This window comes from Pogona vitticeps, chromosome 2 (assembly GCF_051106095.1).
Source record: "Pogona vitticeps strain Pit_001003342236 chromosome 2, PviZW2.1, whole genome shotgun sequence".
Taxonomy (NCBI): Eukaryota; Metazoa; Chordata; class Lepidosauria; order Squamata; family Agamidae; genus Pogona; species Pogona vitticeps.
Genome location: NC_135784.1, coordinates 29116434 through 29139452, shown reverse-complemented (window position 1 = coordinate 29139452; position 23019 = coordinate 29116434). Strand labels below are relative to the sequence as shown.

General features: G+C 44.4%; 1 protein-coding gene across 4 annotated transcripts in view; it reads left to right on the top strand.

The window, feature by feature from the left end:
- The window catches only part of CCHCR1 (coiled-coil alpha-helical rod protein 1), a 29963-nt gene that overhangs the window by 5776 nt on the left and 1168 nt on the right, over positions 1-23019 (top strand). For all 4 annotated transcript variants that reach the window (XM_072989100.2, XM_072989101.2, XM_072989104.2 and 1 more), the window contains exons 4-15: positions 881-1391; positions 1726-1868; positions 1954-2074; positions 2341-2451; positions 5156-5305; positions 7796-7906; positions 8204-8310; positions 9593-9705; positions 17927-18005; positions 19185-19315; positions 19939-20148; positions 22750-22851. In XM_072989100.2, coding sequence (XP_072845201.2) covers positions 881-1391; positions 1726-1868; positions 1954-2074; positions 2341-2451; positions 5156-5305; positions 7796-7906; positions 8204-8310; positions 9593-9705; positions 17927-18005; positions 19185-19315; positions 19939-20148; positions 22750-22851 — 1889 coding nt within the window. The remainder of the gene's footprint in view (positions 1-880; positions 1392-1725; positions 1869-1953; positions 2075-2340; positions 2452-5155; positions 5306-7795; positions 7907-8203; positions 8311-9592; positions 9706-17926; positions 18006-19184; positions 19316-19938; positions 20149-22749; positions 22852-23019) is intronic.

Sequence of the window (23019 nt, the reverse complement as noted above, 5' to 3'; positions counted from 1 at the left end):
ATAATTATATTAATACAATCTATTGTTATGTTAGTTTTTGCTTTTCAGTCTTTCTGGATTTTTATTATTATAAATTGCTTCCAGAATAGGCCAGTTGGATAGACTTTAATTAATAAATGTCAAAAGACTAGAATTAGGTGCTTTACCTGATGTTTGGATCTCAGGCAATGAATAGGAAGTACAGGAGACCTGAGAACTGATGAAGTTGGTTTTTATCTGCTGGGTTTTGTTGATTTCTTACTTGCTGATGTGTTTTGATAGATGTTTTCCTGTGTTTCAACTATAGTTTTATACTTTTTTCATACTTTTGTTCCTGGTTGCTTTCAGCATTATTACTGTAAAGCTTGGACAAAAATCGAGTGAAGACATGAAATAACCCGGATTATCTCTCTAACGATGTGACAGAAGTGTTATGAATGAGTCTTGGACAAGTTTAGTCTTACAATAGTGATGGCTACTGTATTTTAATATTTATTTTTTAATTGTGCTTTAATCTGCTTCTTTGTTTAAAGCTTTTCGATGATTTACTGTGTTTTATATGCTTGTTTTCTATGTTGTAAACCACCTTGACTCCTTTATGTAGGGATAAAGATGGTATATAAATAAAATAGTCTAGACTAGACTAGACCCCGTTCTTTCTAGGTTCCTTATACCATAACTTTGCTCCCCTGCCATAGTCTGTGGCTTGCTTTCCTGTTTGCCCAGGGCTCTCTCTGTACATGGTAGAATTCAATTTGTAGCTAGCCCAGTGATTGGCTCCTTGTTCAGTAGGTCACCAAAAAGTAACACCCTGGAATCTGTTGCTTGTCGTGAACAGTTCCTAGAATGGTGCTCTCTGATGGGAGGATTTCCTGAAATGTTCTCTTTTCTCCTTTTGGAGGCACACGGATGGAGAAACTGAGCCTGCCAGTGTCCGCCACACTCTGGCCATATCCCAGCAGGCTGAGATTATCTCCCATCAGCTCCATGAGATCCAGTGGCTGGAGGCTGAGCTCACCGCTCTCCGAGTTGCCTCAGGACAGCAAGAGGCAGTGGCGGCCAGTCGGGAAAACACCCTCTCTAGCCTGCAGGAAGAACTAGTGATCCTCAGAAACAAGAGCGAAGCAGAGACGGCAATCTTGAAGATGGAGTTGGAGGAAGCCAGGAGGAGCAGCCAGTTAGAGACGGAGGCGCTCAAGGAACAGCTTGAGGCGCTGAGGAGGCAAAGCCAGCTGGAGGCAGATTCCCTGAGGGAGGAGCTTGAATTGACCAAGGAGAAACATGCCCATGAAATTGGACTGGCATGGGGAGAGCTTCAGGGGGTGCTTGAAGACGTGGAAGCCACCCGGAAGAGGCAGGAAGAGAGGGCTCAGGAGGGGCTGCGCACCATGATCAAGGAGCATCAGGCAGAGGTGAGGTCCAGAAGAAACATTTTTGGGGGAGGTAAGAATCTTGAGAAGGGGCGAAAAGAACAATGCAGCTTGCAGTAGGGCAGGTGAAGAGCCTCTGGATCTCCAGAGGCTTTGGACTACAACTCCTATTTCATGCTGTTTGCCTGTGGCTTCTGGGAGCTGTAGTCCAAAAGGTGTTGGGGGCTGAACGTTCCCTACCGGTGCAGTAGGACTTCTGAGGATTTATGGGAAAACAGAGAGATAGCTTGGATAATAATAAGAATAGTAAGGGGGGGGGGGGACTGGGTGAGGGGGCCTGTTGCCAGGACTGCAGTCTCTTCCTCTCTTCTCACAGCTGTCCAGGCTTTCCGAAGTCCATGACGCTGAGGTTGCCTCCTTGAAGGAACAGATCTGTGAGCTCCAGAGGGATTTGGAAGTTGAGCGTAAAGAGGCTGTCCAGTTAAAGGAGAAGAGGGATGTTCTCCAGAACCAACTCAGGTATGATCTCCGTCTCCTTTCCCCCAACAGATGGAGTGTTGTCTCTTGCTCTTAGCAAAAGCAACATCCACTTTCTTTCTTCCAGTTTATCCGAGGCAGAGCTTGCTTCCCAGAATGCCTTAGTGTTACAGCTGAAGACTTACGTTGGGGAGCAAGAGTCAAGGCAACCTAGTTCGGAGCAGGAACAACTGAAAAGTAAAATACAGGTGAGACTTTGAAAGAAAGAACACAACACACACCAAAATAGCAGGACACTCCTGCATGGATCTGTGGCACAGCTTTTGGTCCCGAGGTGTTCCTTGCACTACAACTCCCAGAAATCCTGGCCAGCACAGCTAATGGTGAAGGCTTCTGGGAGTTTTAATCCAAAATCATCTGGGGACCCAAGGTTGGGAACCGCTGATCTTTGGGTGTCCAGCAGCCCCAGCTTTTTGGCTGTGAGCAGCGACTTATTATTTATCTCCTGTTTCAGCAACTAGAAGATGAAAAGAATGCCCTGAAAGTCACAGCAGAGCTTCTACAGGTTCGTTTAGCATCCCTGAATGATATCCTGACCCTACAGGAAACGGAGCTCAGCAAGAAGGTAGTTGACCTTTGAATTTATTTATTTATTTATTTATTTGATTTCTATCCCGCCTATCTGGTCTTATTCGACCACTCTAGGCGGCTTACAATTCAACAACAATAGTTTTAAAAACATTACATTACAAGTGAGCAAAGACAAAGATCAAAGGAATATAAGAAGAAAAAAGATCATCAGGGATAAGCTGTTGGGAAGGCCTTGCCTATACATGAGTGTTTTTACTTGTTTCTTAAAAATGTCCAGCGAGGGAGCCGCGCGAATCTCAGGAGGTAAGTTGTTCCACAGGCGAGGAGCCACCGCCGAGAAGGCCCGATTTCTAGTCTTTTCATTCCGGGCCTCTCTCGGCGTCAGGCTCCTCAGCCTCACCTCCTGGCTCGCATGAGTGACACGGGTAGATCTTGGTGGGAGAAGGCGTTCCGCCAGGTATTGAGGTCCTAAACCATTTAGGGCTTTATAAGTAAGCATCAATACTTTGAAGTCGATGCGGAATCGGATGGGCAGCCAATGCAATGCGGCCAGAGTGGGGGAGATATGTTGGTATTTTCTCACTCCACTGAGTAATCTGGCCGCAGCATTCTGCACCACCTGTAGTTTCCGCAGCAGCCTCAAAGGTAGCCCCATGTAGAGCGCATTACAGTGGTCTAATCTTGAGATTACAAGCGCATGTACCAGAGTAGTGAGAGCCCCCACGTCAAGGTAGGGTCGCAGCTGGGCTATCCGCCGAAGATGGAAAAATGCGGTACGGACCACAGACGCCACCTGAGATTCCATGGTGAGCGCTGGGTCCAGATGGATGCCCAAGCTGTGAACCCCATCACTGGCAGGCAGGGTCACACCCCCAAAAATGAGGGAATTTCCCCAATCCCCAGTTGTGGGAACGCCCACCCTCAGTACCTCCGTCTTGTCCGGGTTCAGCCTCAGCCCGTTCTCCTGCATCCATTCCCGTACGGTCTCCAGGCAGCGCTGAAGGCACAGAACGGCATCTCCTGTGGTTGGAGATGTAGAGCTGCATGTCATCGGCATATTGATGGCACAGAGCCCCACACCCCCTGATGACCCCCCCCCCCAGCGGCCTCATATAGATGTTAAACAGCATTGGGGAGATGATCGACCCCTGTGGGACCCCACAATTGAGGCTCCACGGGGTCGAGACATTCTCCCCAAGCTGTACTCTCTCGGGGCGGTCCTCCAAGAAGGAACGGAGCCAGGCCAAAGCCCGGCCACCTATTCCCAACTCGGAGAGCCTCCCCAGGAGGATACCGTGGTCAATGGTATCGAAGGCCGCTGAGATGTTGAGGAGGACCAGCAGGGACACTTTGCCCCTGTCGGCCTCCCTCAATAGATCATCATACAGGGCGACCAATGCCGTTTCTGTTCCATGGCGCGGCCTGAAGCCCGACTGAAATGGATCCAGGGCATCTGTTTCGTCCAGGAACGCCTGAAGCTGATCGGCCACCACCCTCTTGACTACCTTGCTTAAGAAAGAAACATTGGCGGCGGGCCTATAATTGCCAATTTCGTCCGCCGCCAAGCTAGGTTTCTTTCTTATGGGCCTAATGAGTGTATCCTTGAGGGCAGAGGGAAATCTGCCCTCAAGGAAAGACGCATTAATTATTGCAGTAGCCCATTCCGTTGTTGAAGGCCTGGCTGCTCAAAGCGCTGTTCTTTCATGGTATAAATCGGTGGGCTGCAGTCATCTTGTGTATCTTCAAGAAGAGATTACTGCAAACGTGAGCAAGCATCTGGGGGATTAGTAGATTTTAGAGTTGAGGGCTGCATTCCTGGGTGGGGAGCGGATCCTTGCAGTACCAGGGCTGGATCTGTAATTATTTTGAGAAGTTAATATATTGGCGGTGGGGTCGATGACCCTTCGGCACGTGGACGTTCTCTCCTTTGCAAGCACAGCCGCACAACATTTTTCCTGCACTGGAGGAGGGGAGTCAAGAGTGGTAAGCACCTCACAGTTGCTCTACGAAGTAGGCCCCTAAAGGCAGCCATTTTAAACGGCTTCTCCTGCATGAGGGAGCAACCTCTCCCATTTCCTGAGTGCCTGGCCCCAGAAGGCAGGGTCACCGGAGGCCTCCATGCTTCAGTATGCCTTTTAGCACTTGTATTTTTTGGTCTTTCTTTTTTTTAACTTGTAAGAGAGAGTGATACGATAGCTTGAGAGCCCAAGATTCTCATCTGAAAATACATTTGATGGAGTTGGCCAGAAAAGGTGCAGATTTGCCTTTACCTCAAAGGTCAGAACCATCAGGTGAGCTGCCTTTAGCTCCTGAGGACTCAGCCCTGGTGTCAGAAACCTTAAGGTGCTCCTGGGGGAGCTGCAGTTCCAAGGGGATTCTGGGTAAGGTGAACCATTTCACACATTTTAAAGCCTGAGACTCTGCTTGTGTCTGTATGGTATCCTTTCACAGTACAGGCCGGAGCCAGCTGAATGACATATCCTCCTGTGGGGTTGAAGAAAATCTCCCACATAAAAGAGGAAAAATGTTTGGGTCTAGATTTTCCTCAAGGGTGACAGTTTTCTTCATGAAGCACTTTTACATTTATTTATTTTTTTGGTGGGGAGCTGTCCATCTGACTTGGCTGCTGTCTGAAGCAACCCCCCCCCATTTGATGCTTGCTGTGTATCTGCTTCTCCTTGGTTTTGCAGAACGGCTGCAAGAGGGAGGTTGGGTTCTGTGTTTTAATTCTTTCTCAGGTGCAGCTCCAGGACCCTCTTCAGGCGGAGTCATCTCAGAAGCTCCAGGGCCTCCTGACTCGCTGGCGGGAGAAACTCTTTACTCTCCTGGTGCAGCTGAAATCTCAGGAGCTTGGCCACAGAGATAGCATCAAACGGCTAGAGTGGAAGGTAGGTGCTTAGAGAGACAGAAAAACTTTAGAATGATGAAAGTTTCCCTCTGAAAGAATCATGCTGGATGGGAAAAGAAAACACTCATATCCATGCATTGGCTGGTTGAATACAAGGTTGATAGCTGTCTTAGCTGACTAAGATGCACCACTAGGATATTCCTCTGATGTTAATCTCGCTTCTGCTGTATCTTTTGTTGATTTTAATGGTTTTAATGCATATTGCTTGATTTTATTGGTTTTCTCATGAGGCATATGATTCGATAATTTGTTTAAGCTAAATGTGATGTTATCCGTTTTTAGTCTTTTTTTAAAGTTTATAAGCTGCCTTGAGTATTATCTTTTAGTGGAAAGGTAGAGCATAAATGGAACGTGGTGGCACTGCAGGCTAAACCGCAGAAGCCTCTGTGCTGCAGGGTCAGAAGACCAGCAGTCGTAAGATCGAATCCACGCGATGGAGTGAGTGCCCGTCACTTTGTCCCAGCTCCCGCCAACCTAGCGGTTCGAAAGCATGCAAATACAAGTAGATAAATAGGGACCACCTCGGTGGGAAGGTAACAGCGTTCCGTGTCTAAGTCGCACTGGCCATGTGACCACGGAAGATTGTCTTCGGACAAATGCTGGCTCTATGGCTTGGAAACGGGGATGAGCACTGCCCCCTAGAGTCGAACACGACTGGACAAAAATGGTCAAGGGGAACCTTTACCTTTAGAGCATACATATCTAAGTCCTCACACTTTAGGCAAGCTGGTCTCTGTCAGCCTGAGTTATCCTGACTGCAAAATTAATCCCTTTATAGGCTTATTGTAAGAATCATAGAAAAGTGAAGTTGTTAGGGGCCTACAAGGCCATCAAGTCCAACCCCCTGCTCAATGCGGGAATACAGTCAAAGCATATCTGCCAGGTGATGTTTTTCTCGAATGCCTCAAAAGTGTTGGAGCACTCACCAACTACCAAGGTAACTGGTTCCACTGTTGTACTGCTCTAACATTTAGGACGTTTTTCCTGATATTCAATTGAAATATGGCTTCCTTTAACTTGAGCCCATTGTTGCGTATCCTGCACTTTGGGATGATCGAGAACAGATCTTGTCCTTCCTCTGTATGGCAGGCTTTCAAATATTTGAAAAGTGCTATCAGTCTTCTTTTCTCCAGGCTAAATATGCCCAGTTCTTTCAGACTTTCCTCATAAGGTTTGGTCAGCCCCCTGATTATCCTTGTTGCCCTCCTCTGAACTTGTTCCAATTTTTTTAGCATCCTTCTTGAAGTGCAGTGTCCAGAACTGGACACAATACTCAAGGTGAGGCCTAACCAGTGCTGAATAGAGGGGGACTAGCACCTCGTGGGATTTGGAAACTATAGTATGACTAATGCAGCCTAAAATAGCATTGGCCTTTTTAAAACCACATTACAGTGTTGGCGCCTATTTAGTTTGTGATACTTCTTGTTCATAGTTTTGCTGAGCCTGGTATCGCCCATCTTGTAACTGCAATTGGTTTCTTTTTCTGGGGTGCAGTACTCTGCACTTAACCCTGTTGAATTTCATTCTGTTGCTTTTGGCCCAGTGCTCCATCCTATCAAGGTCATTTTGAACTTTTTTTAGTGTCTTCTAGGGTATTAGCTATTCCCCCCCAATTTTGTATCATCTGCAAATTTGATAAGCATTCCCTGCAGTCAAGATATACTATGTCTACAGCATTCCTTCTGTCTATCAGGGAGGTGACCTGATCAAAAAACAAGATCAAATTAGTTTGGCAGGATTTGTTCTCTCCTGCCATGGGACCTTGCTTATCCTTGTTCTGAGATTATTAAAATTGGCTTTTTTAAAAAATCCAGCAGACGTGTGCAGCTACTCTCTGCTTTCGTTTCCTTTGAAATCAAGAATTCAAGAAGGACATGGTCACTCTCGCCTAGAGTTCCCCTTACTGCCACTTCCCCCACCAATCATCTCTGTTGGTCAGAATCAAGTCAAGGATAGCAAATCTTCTAGTTTCTTTCTCCACTTTTTGTAGGAGAAAATTATTAGCCAGACAAGTCAGGAATTTCTTGGAAGGGCCATACTTGGCAGAATTTGCCTTTCAACATATACCTGGATAATTGAAATCTCCCATCACTACTACGTTGTGTCTCTTTGAAAACCCTGCAATTTGTTTTTCAAAAATTTCATCCACTTCCTCTCTTTGATTGGGCGGTCCATAGTAGACACCAATTATCAAGTTCCTTTTGTTTTTCGCCCCAAGTAGATTGATCCAGATGGTCCTGATGGGACAGCCAATCTCTTCCTCCTGTATTTCTGTGCAGGAATGTGTATTTTTGACATATATGTACTGCAACAACTCTCCACCTCCCTTTTTATTCTCTCTGATCTTTTTGATTAGTTTATATCCCTCAAAGGATTACAGCCATGCAACGCATGTGAACCACTTTGAACATTTGCAAGTGTTCTGTTTCGTACACAGTATTAATTTAGAACTTTAATTCTTGCTCTGCAGGTGAAAGAGCTGGAAGAAGCAGTGGAATCTAGAGATCAGAAGGTGGCAGTGTTGCTCCGCAGTCTAGAGGACAAGACGGCTGAGGTTAATATGGAACAAGTGAGGAACAAGGTAATTGATCCATATACACCGGTGGGGCCTATAATCTCTTCAGGGAGGTAGCCTCAGAAGTTATATTTTATTTGTATTGGGAAGAAGATGCCTTCTGTCCTATCTACCCCCCAGGAATTATTCCCTAGACTGTGAAGTTTTAATACTAATAAAATTGGGCTCTGCAGCAGGATTAAGAACTTTCCTTGTGTGCACCTTGATCCTGAAAGATCAAACGATGGGAGCCCCTGAAAACTATTTTTACAGGTGGTTTTGTCAGGAAGCAACATGGCTCTAGACTTTGCTCTTTTCTTGCAGACGCTGCAGGCCGAGGCCGTGCGTGCCAACAAATCGGCACAGAACCTTCAACAAAGGGCTGAAGCTGGTGAAAACGCCCTTCGCGGGCTGGGAGCGTTTGTCACCAGGTAACAGGAAATGCCGGAGAAAGATGGGGAGGCAAAACTCTCCCAGCTTGCAGAAAGTATGGCTTTCGTTTCATAATTACGTGACTGCTGGCTAGGTTTATCTCTTCCTTTAGTAGGTCTCTTGCTTTTGACGCTCAGCAACCAGACTTTCAATCTGTTTAAAATTCTCTTTTCTTCTTCCTCAAGAATAGTTTCCCTCTACACAGCCCTTACTCAGAGAAGTGCAGTACCCTCATCTGAAGGGCTCCCTCATTGCCAGAGGGCTCCTCTGTACCCTCGATTCTGTTTTTGTTTTTCCTTCACCCAACATCTCTGGGCAGAAGAAGCCAAGCGTCTGTTCTGTTCAGTGCCTGTTAAGCTGAAGGTGCTAGATAGTAAGTTGTATAAACGCACAGAGAGCCAGATGTCCCACCTAGGAGATACCCTCATAGGTTAGCTTGCTGCTGTTTCTATTTCCATAAAAACAATCCATTCTGTTTCAGTTTAATGGCCAGCAGCTTCCTTATGACTGTTGCACCCTGCAAGAGGTTTGCTTCCTGGAGTATATCCTATAGGAAGGATGGGGAATTTGTTCCCTTCCTTGTGTTGCTAGACCATAAGGCACATTGGCCTTAGTTAGGATAACAATTGGTCATGGATGATGGGAGTTGTAGTCCAATAAGGAGAGTCTTCCATGCTCCATCCCTGGCCTAAGGAAGTGCTGCAAGAATAGAGGAGGGAGAAGCTTCAGAGGAGATCTGTCCCTATAAATGTGCCTGGATATCTGCTAATTCAGTGGTTCCCAGCCTTGGGTTCCCAGATGTTCTTGGACTACAACTCCCAGAAATCCTCGGCTGAACAGTCAGTGGTGAAGGCTTCTGGGAGTTTTAGTCTAAGAACAAACATCTGGGAACCCAAGGTTGGGAATCACTGTTCTAACTGAATGGCAGTAATCAATCAATCAGTCTTTTAAGGCTGTCAATTAAAAAGCCATCCGCTGTTAATCAGGCAATAAATTGGAAAAAAGCCCTAACTGGTTTTAAATGTAATAAGCCTGCCTCTTTGAAGATGATGCCTGCATTGTGGTGCCTTTTATATGGAGAGATGGATGATAGAGTTCTTTATGGTCCCTACTTTTCAGTGTTTCACTTTTTGACTCAATGTTTACGCATCTTTGTTCCTCATCTCAAGTCCAAGTTACATCCCATAGGAACATAGGAAAAGCCATGCTGGATCAGACTGGCCTCATCCAGCATTCATTTCACACGGTGGCCAACCAGTTGCCAATGTCTTTGCTCTACAGGGTAAGCCAGCAATTTCTGGAACAGGAAGAAGCATGGAAGGCTGCTTTATCACGCCTGGTGGGGTTGGGGAACAGAGTGTCCTTTGCAACAAAGAGAGTTGACACCGTCCATGGTAAGAACCCAGAACCATGAATCAATCCAGACATAACACGATCCGCTTGTCACCCCATCCCTAACCTTGGTATTCGTGTCTGACATAGCTTGTACGCAGCCACATCCCATTAACTAGCTGTGAAGATAACACATCTGGGATATTACAATAGATTTGCTTTGTACATGGTCTTGAAGCAAGTTCCATATTCTTTTCATGGATAGGGTCTTGAGAATAAGCAGTCGTGATTTCTTGAGGGCTGTAACATTTCAGAAATTTTGTGCATCTTCCATGACTCAGTTTTAGACAGTACATACTGTATTGCATTCAATAGTTATAATGTAAAAACTGTTTCAGATATTTGGAAATACAGTAAATGCATTTACAGCGTCAAGACCCATGGAGGTAGGTCTTGGCAAATTTTGTCGTATCTGGGGACATTTGCCACCATGGGCCACACCAACTTATTCTGTGCAAAGCCATAAGTGACCAGAAGGTAACTTCTTGCTTTAAAAAACACACCATTGTTCCCCTGTTTCTAAGAAGCATGTTTTATTGAAATAAGATGAAGGAACCTCTTCTCTTCCCCCCCCCCCATTCTTTGCATGCCTGTGCACCGAACACAACCTGGTGATTCCCACCCTTGCTGTCAAGTTAAAAGGTTTTGCAACAATTGAAGTACAGTTTTATTTATGACTCTGCCACCTTCCTGTGTTAACATTTTCCCTCCCAGCATACCAATCATTCTTCAGATTATTTTCAGATTAACTCACTACACGCCCTTTCCCTGATGGCATATCTCTATAGGCAGGTGAACAATCCAGTCCTTTGCTATGCATATTTAAATTGAAGCAAGGGTAATGCCTGTTGTGTTCGTTGGGGATTATTTCCATGTAATGCTGGACCAGATTTAATACCTGTTTTTTTTCCCTTTGTACAGCTAAAGGATTAGCCCAGTGCTGTAATAACTGTGTAAATTTTGGAGTAAGGCCTCTATATAAATGCACCCCCAAAGCCGGGTTATTAATTCTTCTTAGGCACTCTTAGGAACTCTGACCTCATGAGGCATAATAGGGGTTTTGGGTATACAGCTCTTTTTAATCTGATGCTATCCAGATGTGCAGGTTTGCGGCTTTCATTCTTTCTGGGCAACTTGGCCAGTGGCCAGGGTGGTTCAGTCCTCCCAAGGGGTGCAAGTTTGAGTAAAACTGGAAGAGAGATGTTGGCACATTTGCTGAGCTGCATTTACTAGGATTCTACAACATATCTGGTGCAAAACATACCAGTGTCAAAAGTATGAGATTATATAGCTTTATAACACCCCGTGGTAGTTTGACTCTATGGTGGTCCATCACAGATCCCCTAAAAGGATTAATTCCATTGTGAAGTCAGGTAACCTCAGCAATCGTATCAGTGTTCATCTAGGTCTCAAGATGAACCTTCACAGACGCACATTTGTGGAATGCTGTCAGTTTTTCCTTTTGTTTGGATTCTTTCCTGCTACGTGTCCTGCTTCTTCTATCTCAGCAATCCCTGTTCTTTCTCAAAAAAAAAATGCAAAAACCCTCGGAGACATAGGAATTTGGCTTATGAAGCACGCGGGCTCTGAATGAGTGTGCAAAATAAAGACCAAAAGAGGCCATAATAATTTGCATGCTTTAATCTGTAGAGCATGAACGTGCCTTTCTGCTTGCACACAAGACCTTAAAAGCCTTAGAAGGATTCCACAGTCCTCTTCAGTCCATGGTTTAAGAGCTGCGTGCGAACCTCAGCCCTGTTTCAATCCCTGCCCTCTTTGCCGCCTCTGCAGTGGTGCCTCGCTTAACGATGATAATCCGTTCCAGGAAAATCGCCATTAAGCGAAAACATCGTAATGCGAAAAAATACCCCAATTGAAACACATTGAAACCCCTTCAATGCGTTGCAATGGGGTCAAAACTCACCATCCAGCGAAGATCCTCCATAGGGCAGCCATTTTCGCTGCCTGTCTTGCGAGGAATCCGTCCCAGAAAACAGCAGGGAGCCATTTTGAAACCGCCGATCAGCTGTTTAAAAACTGTTGTTTTGCGAAGAATCAGTTCCCAAAGCAGGGAACTGATCATCGCAAAGCGAAAAAAAACCATTTAGACCATCATTTTGCAGTCGCAATTGCAATCGCAAAAAGATCGTTGTAATGCGGTTTCATCGTAATGCGGGGCAATTGTAAAGCGAGGCACGACTGTACCTACCTACTACAGGCCTGACAGATTTCCACTGATGTAGTACAGCCCTCAAAGACAGGAGGGCCTGGTGTGCTCTGGTCCATGGGGTCACAAAGAGTTGGACATGACTAAACAAGTACAGCCCTCAGCAGGAAAAAAAAAGTTTTCCACCTCTGTCTCATTATGTAAAGACATGATCACGGTTTATTTATTTATTCTATTTAAACCTTGCTTTTCTACTACCAAGTAGTGCTTAAGGTGGGTTACAGTCATCATAAAAGAATATAATCAAGTTGAACCAACCCTATTATAAAAAAAAAACAAACCATGAAAATCAGCTGAACACACAGTTAAGAATAACATACAGGACAGCAGATTAAACCTTGAATGCTAGTTTTAAAAGATGTCTGTTTACACCCTTTATGTAAAAGCACTTAGAGTAGAAATTAATCAGAGTGGACTGCATGCATTCCACTGATGAGTGGGGGCACCAAGGAGAAAGTCTCCTCCCATTTGGGGGGGGGGCTCTGCAACCCGTAGTAAGGAGGCCTGGAGATCTTAAGAACGGGTCAGGCTTGTGATACAACCCGTGGCCTCTTAGCTGGGTCCCAAGTCATTTAGGGCTTTCAAAGTGGGGCCAAGTACACAACTGGCAATCAGTGTAGGTTTTTCAGTACCAGGGTTGTGTGTTCACAATGCTTTGCAGCAGTTAGCAGCCTAACTGTAGATCTCAGATAATCTTCAAGGATGGCCCTGTCAGGAGCACGTTGCAGTAGTCAAGACATGATATAACTAAGGCATGGAGGACTGTTACTGACTCAGGTCAACTCAGAGAAAGTTGCAATTGGACCCTTCGAGTTCTGCAAAGGGACTCCTCATCACTGCTGCCTCCTGTGCACTCAAAAGACAATGCAGAATCAAGGAGTATTTCCAGAGTGACAACCCCCCCATTCTATCAGGGGGTGCAACCCTTTTTTAAAACGACTAGAGCCCCAATTTCCATATCTGACTTTCTACCGACCAGCAGCACCTCTTGTCTTGTTGGGATTTAATTTGAACTTATTCAGGGTCATCCAGCCCACTAGGGAGCTCAGGCAGCGTTCTGGAATCCCGACTGTGCTTCCTTGGTGTTGGGTGACAAAGAGAGGTGTTGCTGGCTGTCATCGGGATATTGGTGCACCTTGCTCCAAAGCTTCAGATTGCCTATCCCAGGGGCCTCCCAGGGGTTAAATAATACAGGTCGTCCCTGAGGGACTCGTTATGCCAAAGATCATGTTGTCCAACAGTGCTCCCCCAATACCACCTTCTGAGTATGTCCCAACAGGATCAGAAACTCTCCAGTACAGCGTCCCCAATCCCCAGCTAGCCAGGGGATCGACTAGGACAGTGGTTCTTAACCTTTTTGAAAGAAACGCCCCCTTGAGCCATTGAGGAAGTTATCATCGGCCCCCTCTTATTTCTTATTATATCTTATTTATTTGTTTGTTTGTTTGTTTGTTTGTTTGTTTAAGACACCTAAATCCAATGACCCCTGAAAACAAAATTCAATTCCAAGAAAATGAAATGCCCCCAAAAAGTAACATTTAATGATTTAGTTGCAAGCGAATTTTAAGACTCAAAAAGAAATATAAAAAGGGCATAAAATGCAGGAACTAAAAATTTCAAGACGAAAACTCTGAAACTAAATTAAGATAGGAGGAAAATATATATTCATGCACATTGTAAAAAGGCTGCAGCCATCTTCACAGGTTTGGCTTTCTCCAGCGGCCCCTACCACCCCCCTTTCTGCTCCAGTGCCCCCACGCCGCTCCTTTTCGTTCTACCGCCCCCCTGAAAAATGAAATCGCCCCCTGGGGGGCATTATCGCCCAGGTTAAGAACCACTGGACTAGGATACTGCAGTCAGAAAGTCCAGAAGCACTAATGAGGTTGCACTTCCCTTATCTAAGTGCCCATTGTAGGTCATCTTCTAAGGTGACCAAAGGGGTCTCAGTCCCATATCCTGGTCGAAAGACTGCTTGAAATGGCTCCATATTAGAGAGAATGGTATACAAATATGAATATCCCCGCACAGGTGGCGCTAACGAGGGTCCAGCCCCATGGGGCCGGAGGATCCACTCACTGATCCGCCATGGACGCAGACGGTGTGATTCTACGAATGGTTCTGGAGCACGCGATTTGCTCACTACTCCTGGCAGGAAGCAGGACGACAAGCCTTGCTGCAAGGTTGAAGAGTGGCGAGCGGATTGTGTGCCATTCGTAGAATCGGAGCAGATCAGTGAGTGGACTGTCCGGCTCCATGGGGCTGGACCCTCGTTAATGCCACCTGTGCAGGGATATTCGTATATGAATATGGATACCCCCATCTCTAGTCCATATAGTCAATATCATCCAGTTGTGCTTGGAAAGCAACTCTGTTTACCAGTTCTGCACAAGAAAAAAATTGCAGTAGTTTATATGACATGCTATGTGACCCTTCACATGTTCTTTTAGGATCTTGAGTTCCTCTTCTTCTGTCCTATACATACATTGTCAGAAACTATCATATGCAGCCTCTTCCACCTTTTCCAGAAAAAAAAATGTGCAGTACACTGTGATATAGCTGCCAGCTGTTCTAGACATCACATTTAGAAAAAGGGCTGACTTCAGTTTTCTTTGTAAATGACAAGGTTGATTTGATTGAAATCAAATCAGTTTAAAGCACTGCAGAGTGGATAAAAATCAATGATTAAAAAAATAAAATAACATAAAAAATTAAATTGATTTCTTATTTTTTTAAAAAAATCATTGATTTTTATCCACTCCACAGTGATTTAAATCAAATCCACCCATGTTAAGTGAATTTTAAGCTGCTCCAGCACCCCCTTACAAGGATCACCCAAATGACCTTTATCATGCTGCTGCATACAGTATAGAAATCAATGTAGAAGCTTAGTCTTGTTTCTTATTCTTTCTCTGTTTATGTGTCTCCCATACACATGAGGCAAGATTGGTGAAAACTTCCCTGCAAAATATAATTCAGAGGACTTACTAGAATTAAATACCTATTTCCTTTGTGGGCTTTTTCTCCGGTTACCTTACTCAGCTTGTGATATCAGCTGTGTGTATTTTTTCGATGTATGGTTATGAGATTGGTCAGGGAGCCAGACTGAAACTCTGGGACATTTTGATTAGCATCAGTCACCTTGTCAGGCTTTCTTTTGCCTCTGAATTTCTAAATACAGTAGTTCAGGATTGTTGAAGGTGAATGGAGTCATTGAGCTTTCTCTGCTGCAATGAGAGGCTCTTTCATGGCTTGGTCTCAAATGAGCAACTCATTAAACTTCTCATGATTGTACCTTGAAAGGAGACCCTGAACTCAGTATCTTCTGATCCTTCCTTTTTTCCTTTCTTCCTTCCTTTTTATTTTAATGATTTAATGATTGCTTGCTGAAAGTTTTCCCTTATGTAAAATTGCTTTTAATTACATTGTTGTTATTTTTTGTTGTTGTAAGCTGCCTAGAGTGGTCTTAATTGATTAGATAGGTGGGATATTAAATAAATAAATAAATAAATAAATAAATAAATAAATAAATAAATAAATAAATAAATAAATAAATTGTCAAATACAGTAAATACATACTGAACAAAAAGAGATCAAAAAAAAGAGGGGGGAAAGGGATAAGGGAACGGGAAGGGGGCTTCATGAGACTTGACTAACTTTATAGTTTCTTCACTCTATGACGCTTTGGATCTTCTCACGCATTTCTCAGTTCTTCTTGGAATCAGTTCTTCTTTGATTACTAATAATTATCATAAAGTTTGTTACACAATTAATAGAGAGCAAAAAAGAACCAAAATCTGAACTAAACATATTGTTATCTGAAATTCTACAATTCAGAATTATACATCCCTAGGTCAATATATTCTTTATCTATTATAAAGCCCCACATGGATTTCCATGTCTGTTCAACCTTTTTCTTTTAGAAGTTCTGAGAATTTTGCCATTTCAGCCCATTTCAAGGACATTCCACTACTGTTGATCCTTTCTATCTTGAAAGACCATTTGTACTATCAGTCTTTTTAAAATAGGGGTAGTTTGGGTTGTTTTTTTTTGAAAATTATTATTATAGCAGTAAATGGCTACACAAATAAAATAAGAGCAAAAATGTAAAAAAAAATTAAATCAGGTTTCCTCCATGGTACATAGCTGCCAGAAGCAGACAAGATGTTAATTAAATGACAGTTTTGCTGCTTATTTTTTTCAGTTTTGTAGGATTTTAGAATAGTTTGTTTTCAGTTAGATAAATGCAGACAGTGTCAAGGTAAACAAGAGAAACAACAGACTATCAACACTGGATAGACAGATAGATTGAGAGCTGAGCAAGTCAGACCAGCCAGCCACACCTTCCTGATTTGGGGCAATAAGCTTTCTCTTAATCACTGGGATTCTTAAATCAATGATTGCACCTTATTGCTTTGAATGTGTTTTTTGGTGTTGCTTTTGTTTACTCTCCTTTAGAGCAGTATTTATTTGTTCCTTTTTAGTGTTTCTATACTTTTAGTTTTTAGTTTTGGTTTTAAATATTGTCTTTTAATGATGTAAGCCGCCTGGGATCCTTCTTAAGGAGAAAAGCCAGGTGAACATATTCTGAATAAATAACAAGTGACATTAATACTGTATAATATTAATGTCGTGACTGTACGTAAGTCACACATTCTAAGATGGTGGTATGAGGAAGTTTTACTGTCCACTCCAGTGTCAGATGGAGAACAGGATTTCCATTCCTCTTAAAACTACTTGTGTAGGATTAATAACTTCAGAGTTGGAAATGGGTGTTACTTCGGTTTTCTTTATAAGTGATTTTTTTATTCTGCTCCAGCACCCCTACAGAGGTTCCCTCCTCCATGGCCCTTGTTATGTTGTTGTTGCATGTTGTCAAGTTGCTTCTGAGTTAAGGTGACCCAATGAATTAATGACCTCCACGTGGCCAACAGACATACAATACATGACTGGTATTCAGAGTAGACTATGTCTAGATGGGCGGCATATAAATGCAATAAATAAATAATAAATAAATAAATAAATATCCAAACACACAATGTCTAGAATCCTGTTTTGCAACTTTACATTGCTTAGCTCTGATGGTGTCATCATCGGGGGGGGGGATTAAATGTTTCCTATCTCCCCCCCTGAAGATTCTGAAGATCCATAGAGATCTCTTTTGGGGGGGGGGGGTTAGCCTTTTGCACCTGCAGAATTGGAGGGGACTTTTTAATGTCAGAAAATTGCCACTGCTGGTCCTGGTCCATTTGCTGACATTAGAGTCCCCCACCTCCATTTCTGTGGCTCCCAAAGGCTTCCCGAGGACGGATACCCAGAACCAGGGGGCAAGAAGATGGGGGAGATAGGAAATATTTAATTCCCCGAAAAACGGCTGCAAATGACCTTGTCATCTGACTAATGGAGCATAAATGTTCACAACAGGATTCTGGCCAGTCAGATATTCTGAAAGCCTTGGTACACTTTAGATAACTTCTGATCATTCTGCAAACATCTAGTTCCTGCCAAAAAAAAATTTCATGTGGATCTGATGGAATTAGGAAAGACAGTATAATGTCTTGAGAATATCTCCCTCCCAGAGTAGAAAAAGAACGTACAGCAGTGTCATTCTTCCTTTCTTACCACTGTAAAAAAAAACACAGTGGGGTATTTTTTTGGCTTGTATTTTTCTCCCAAAATGAAAATAACGGATATACTTCCAAGTCTTTTCTCTGTTCTAGGTTAGAAACTTTAACAAAGCTAAAGAGTGTGGGGTGTTATTCAGAGTTTCAGCTTGGTGTTGCATTATATTCTGCACTCAGTGAGATGCTCATAATTATGCTGGCGTCCAAAATTGTTTTTGCATGTATCTCTTTTGGACATTGCATGTTCATGTAAGTGTCCTGAATATTCCAGCGTAAATGGCGTAAAAGCAGCTAGCTGCTCAAGACAATCTCTTCTTGATTAATGGCAAAATTTGTATTCCTCTCAGTAGATAACAGAACCATTTTGTCCTCTAGGGCTCGTGTGCCAGAAAATGGCACTGGCGAGACTTCAGCAAGAGGAGAAAACTTGCACCTCAAGATCAGACCAGGAGAGGCAAGCTGAAAACTCACATCCAGAGATGGACATCTATGGGCTTATAAAATATTCTTTAGCTACAGCTCCCATCATCCTCCCCATTGGCTGTTATGAGTACAGCTGATTGGACTTGCATTTAGAGGGTAGCCTCGCTGCTCAGCCCTTGTTGATCCCCAGGGAGGCTGAAAGGCACACCTTTTGAGGACATGTTGATCACTCACATGTCCTCTTGAAAAAGGAGGATACTGTAGCTCAGTGGGTGATATTGGGATAGCTGGAGCAATGGTCTCATTCAGTGTAAAGGCAACTTCCTGCGGTTCAGATTTGTCTTGCATTCAACCGGTGAGCTATGGATTCCTGTTTTATATACAGTGGTGCCTCACTTAATGACGTTAATTTGTTCCAGCAAAATCGCTGTAGAGTGAAAATGTAAAGCGAAATAAAAAAGCCCATTGAAACACATTGAAAACTGTTCAATGCATTCCAACGGGCTGAATAACTCACCGTCCAGCAAAGATCGTCCATAGGGGCGGCCATTTCCGCTGCCTGTAAAGCGAGGAATCCGTCCAAAAACACAGCGGGGAGCCATTTTGAGCAGCCGGCGGCTATTTTGAAAACCCGACGATCAGCTGTTTTGATCGTCGTAATGCGAAGAATTGGTTCCCGAAGCAGGGAACCAATCGCCGGGAAGCAAAAAAAAGCCCATTAAAACATTGTTTTGCAATCGCAATTGCGATCTCAAAAACATCGTTGTGAAGTGGATTCATCGTTATACGGGGTAACCATTAAGCGGGGCACGACTGTACAGGAATGGCGACAGAAGGATTAGGGGCAGACCATGACCATCTTTGATGCCATACCTGAGAGGGCCCTTGAGTGCCAGTCCAGGCTCAGCAATTTTCTACAGGGAATTTGGTGGCTATCAGAAAAAGCAGACACTGAGAATGATGTCTGTGCTTGCTCCAGAAAGACATTTTGGTCTGGTGGGTTTAGAGTGGCAAGCCCAGACTGCTGGTCATGAATTAGTTTGCTTATCCCCATGTATCTCTTTTTTGCCCAGTTCACTCAAAAAAAAAATATATATATATATGTATGTATGTATGGAAGCATAGTTCAGAGGCGTAACTGAAAACACACAGATGACACTGTAACTCTTGTAACCCTGAAATGTGATGTTTCTGATGGCTTTATTCCCAGGGTCCAGCCATCTTATGAAGACCTGCAAGCTGAACTGCAGATGCTGCATGAAGAACGGGACCAGCTCTCATTGCAGCTTAAGCGTGGCGCTCAGCTCATAGAGAAGAAAGTGGCTGAAGCACGAGAAAGAGGTGATTCAGTCCAGACTTCACTCAGTGACATAGCTGCTTCCATCTGCATAAATGAATTCTCCTTCCTGCAAATCAAGACTCCCTGCATATAGAAAATCAGACAGGCTGGTTTTAGCTTTTTCTTTCCTTTCTAGTTTTCTCTGTTGAGGGAATATTTGTTTTGAAGGGGTAAGAATTATTCCACAGAAGCTTTTACCTGTAGTCTAAAGTAGTATTTGCTTGGAATGCAGAACAACACCTGCTCTCTTAGGGATGACACCCATAAATTTAGTGTGGAAACACCCAGGTTTTCCTAGTCTTTCGAGAGCTGGAGGAGGGAGGATTAGTTCCATTCTTAATTTTGGACAAAGCTTAACCCAATTCACATTGAACCAAAGCACAAACTGAACACAGTTCTGCTTTGAGAGCCACCTTTTCCCAGTTGTGAGACTTGTGCTTGAAGAAATGTCATGAAAATTATGCAGATGTTTGAGGAAAGGTTGGCGAATCAGTGTGAAAAGGGGTGAGAACAAATATTAACTGTGGGAATCAAGTGGGCTGCCTCCCAAGGAGCTTGATCCTGGTGGATCCTGATTGGCTTGGTGCTGCCGTAGGCCGTGACTGCCACCCCTTCTCTTCTACAGTGGAAGCTGACCTGCAGGAAATGAAGGAGAGATCACAGAACTTGCAGGAGGCAGTAGAGGCCAAAGTGCTGGTGGAACAGGACTTGAGGCAGAAGCTGGAGGCCACAGAGAGGCAGCTGGAGGCGGCTTACAAGGACCTTCAGAGGAGCAAAGAGGCTGCTGAAAGTTTGAGGCAGGAGCTGGGACAGTTACGAGAGGAGTATGAGAGAGGTATGCGAGGGCATTCTCTTTTTCTTTGGGGCAAGAGAGGTGAACTTCCATCTTTCACGTGCTGGAGAAATCCCAACTATGGAGCATCCACCTTCTTGCAGAACCAGGCCTTTTAACTGTGTGCCTGCTGTTCTATGCTAGTGGTGACTGTCTTTCCCTGCCCTTGAATTACTACTAGGGAGTTGGTGGAGGTACAAGACCCTTGGCAGATAAAAATGCTTGGGTTCATTCAGAGGCTGTCATTCCCTATAGGTATAACTTCGGCTCCTGATTAACCAGTAATAACTGATATACAGTGGTGCCCCGCTTGAGAATTGCCTCGTTAGATGAGGAAATAGCTTAACGATGAGTATTTTGCAATCGCTATAGCAATCGCAAAATGGTGTTTGTATGGGTTTTTTTTCGTTTAACGACGATTGGTTCCCTGCTTCAGGAACCGATTTTTCGCTTAACGACAATCAAAACAGCTGATTGTCGGGTTTTCAAAATGGACTCCCACTGTGCAAAATGGTTCCCCCCTGTGTTTTAGGACAGATTCCTTGCTATACAGGCACTGGAAAATGGCCGCCCTATGGAGGATCTTTGCTGGACGCTGAGGTATTTCACCCATTGGAATGTATTGAACCGGTTTTCAATGCATTTCAATGGGTTTTTTACTTTCGCTTGACGATGATTTCGTTCTGCAGCAATTTTCCTAGAACGGATTATCCTCGTCAAGTGGGGCACCACTGTAGTGCTTTATCTCTATAGCCCAAGGATGTGTACAGGGTTCTTGGAGAAGTGAAGCCCACCATGTGCCTCAACCATTGCCCTTCTTGGCTGATAAAAAGGCTAGAAGTGGATCGGCTGAATGGGTCGTGGCTGAAGTGGTAAATGCCTCTGTACAATAAAGCACCACAGTTCCACCTCACCTAAAAGGGGCAGTGGTAAGACCTCTGTTGAAAAAGGCCACCTTCAACCCAGCCTGTTTCCAACATTCCATTTTGGGCAAAGTATTAGATCAGTGGTTCCCAATCTTGGGTCCCTAGGGGTTCTCAGACAACAACTCTCAGAAATCCTGACCACCACAGCTAGTGGTGAAGGTGTCTGGGAATTTTAGTCCATGAAAGTCTGGGAACTTAAGGTTGGGAACCACTCTTCTAGAGCATGTGGTGGCCTCTTGATTCCAGTTTGAGATAGATTGTTGAGATTCATTCCAGTCTGCCTTCAGGCCTGGAACAGAGACAGTTGTGGTTGACCTGGTAGATGGTTATTTGTTTGTTTGTTTGTTCGTTCATTCGTTCATTCATTCGTTCATTCATTCATTCATTCATTCATTCATTCATTCATTCATTCATTTGATTTATAACCCGCCTATCTGGCCTATAGGCAGCTTCCAAGATAATAAAACAATAAAAAAATATAGAATATTACGTAAAGCATGCTATAACAAATATAATACAAAGATAGAATAGAAAATAAGTAAAAGAAGAAAAAAAAAGAAAAATCAGATATTAGCTGGAGGGAAGGCCTGAGTGTTTTTAATTGACTTTTAAAAGTGCCAGAGTGGGGGCTGTGCAAATCTCAGGAGGGAGATTGTTCCAGAGGCGAAGAGCCACTGCCAAGAAGGCCCGGTTTCGTGTCTTTTCCTTCCGGGCCTCTCTCGGTGTCAGGCTCCTCTGCCTCACCTCCTGGCTCGCATGGGTGATCTGGGTAGATCTTGGTGGGAGCAGGCGTTCCGCCAAATATCAAGGTCCTAAACCGTTTAGGGCCTTATAAGTGAGCATTAAAACTTTAAAGTCGATGCGGAAACAAATGGGCAGCCAGTGCAGCATGGCCAGCGTAGGGGAAAGATGCTGGTATTTTCTCACTCTACTGAGGAGTCTGGCCGCCGCATTCTGCACCACTTGAAGTTTCCGCATCAGCCTCAAAGGCAGCCCCACGTAGAGTGCGTTACAATGGACTAATCTTGAGATTACGCAAGGTAGTGAGCGCCCCCGTGTCAAGATAAGGCTGCAGCTGGGCAATCCGCCAAAGGTGGAAAAAGGCGGTGCGGACTACCGACACCACCTGCATTTCCATGGTGAGCGTCGGGTCCAGATGTACCCCCAGGCTGCGGACCCCACTCTTCGCAGCCAGGGTCACCCCCAAACATGAGAGAGTCACCCAAGCCGCCAACCATGGGGCCACCCACCCTCAGAACTTCTGCCGAAGTTGGCGAAAAGGAGATGTAGAGCTGGGTGTCATCAGCATACTGATGACACGATGCCCCACACCTCCTGATGACCCCACCCATATAGATGTTGAACAGCATTGGGGAGATAATGGACCCCTGTGGGACCCCACAATTGAGACTCCACGGGCCAACACACTCTCCCCAAGCTGAACTCCCTGGGGACGGTCCCCCAAGAAGGAATGGAGCCAGGCTAGCGCCAAGCCACCAATTCCCAACTGTGCTATTTAACATGTACATGAAACCAGTGGGAGAGGGGTTCGGTACCATCAGTATGCTGGGTAGCACCCAACTCTTATTTCTTCCTTTCCATCTGAATCTGCGGAAGCTATTCTGGTGTAAGAGAAAAGGCCTTGCTTTTATTCACAACTAATGCCCTTCCTTCATAGCCCTACAGGAGAAAGTGACTGCAGTGGAGACGCAGCTGCATAAGGATCTGTCAGAAATGGAGAAATGTCTCAATGAAGCACGGAGAGAGCACACCAAGGCCGGTAAATCACACAGTGCCTGTGAAGTTTTGTCATCTGTGGCAAAAAAAAAACATCCTTAAGGAACCTTCTAATATGTGTAGGAGTGTTGATGCACCTTTCAACAGTTGATCCAATGGATCTACTCTAGTTGAGGTTTGCAATAGGATTTAGGCCATCCTGCATTAAATT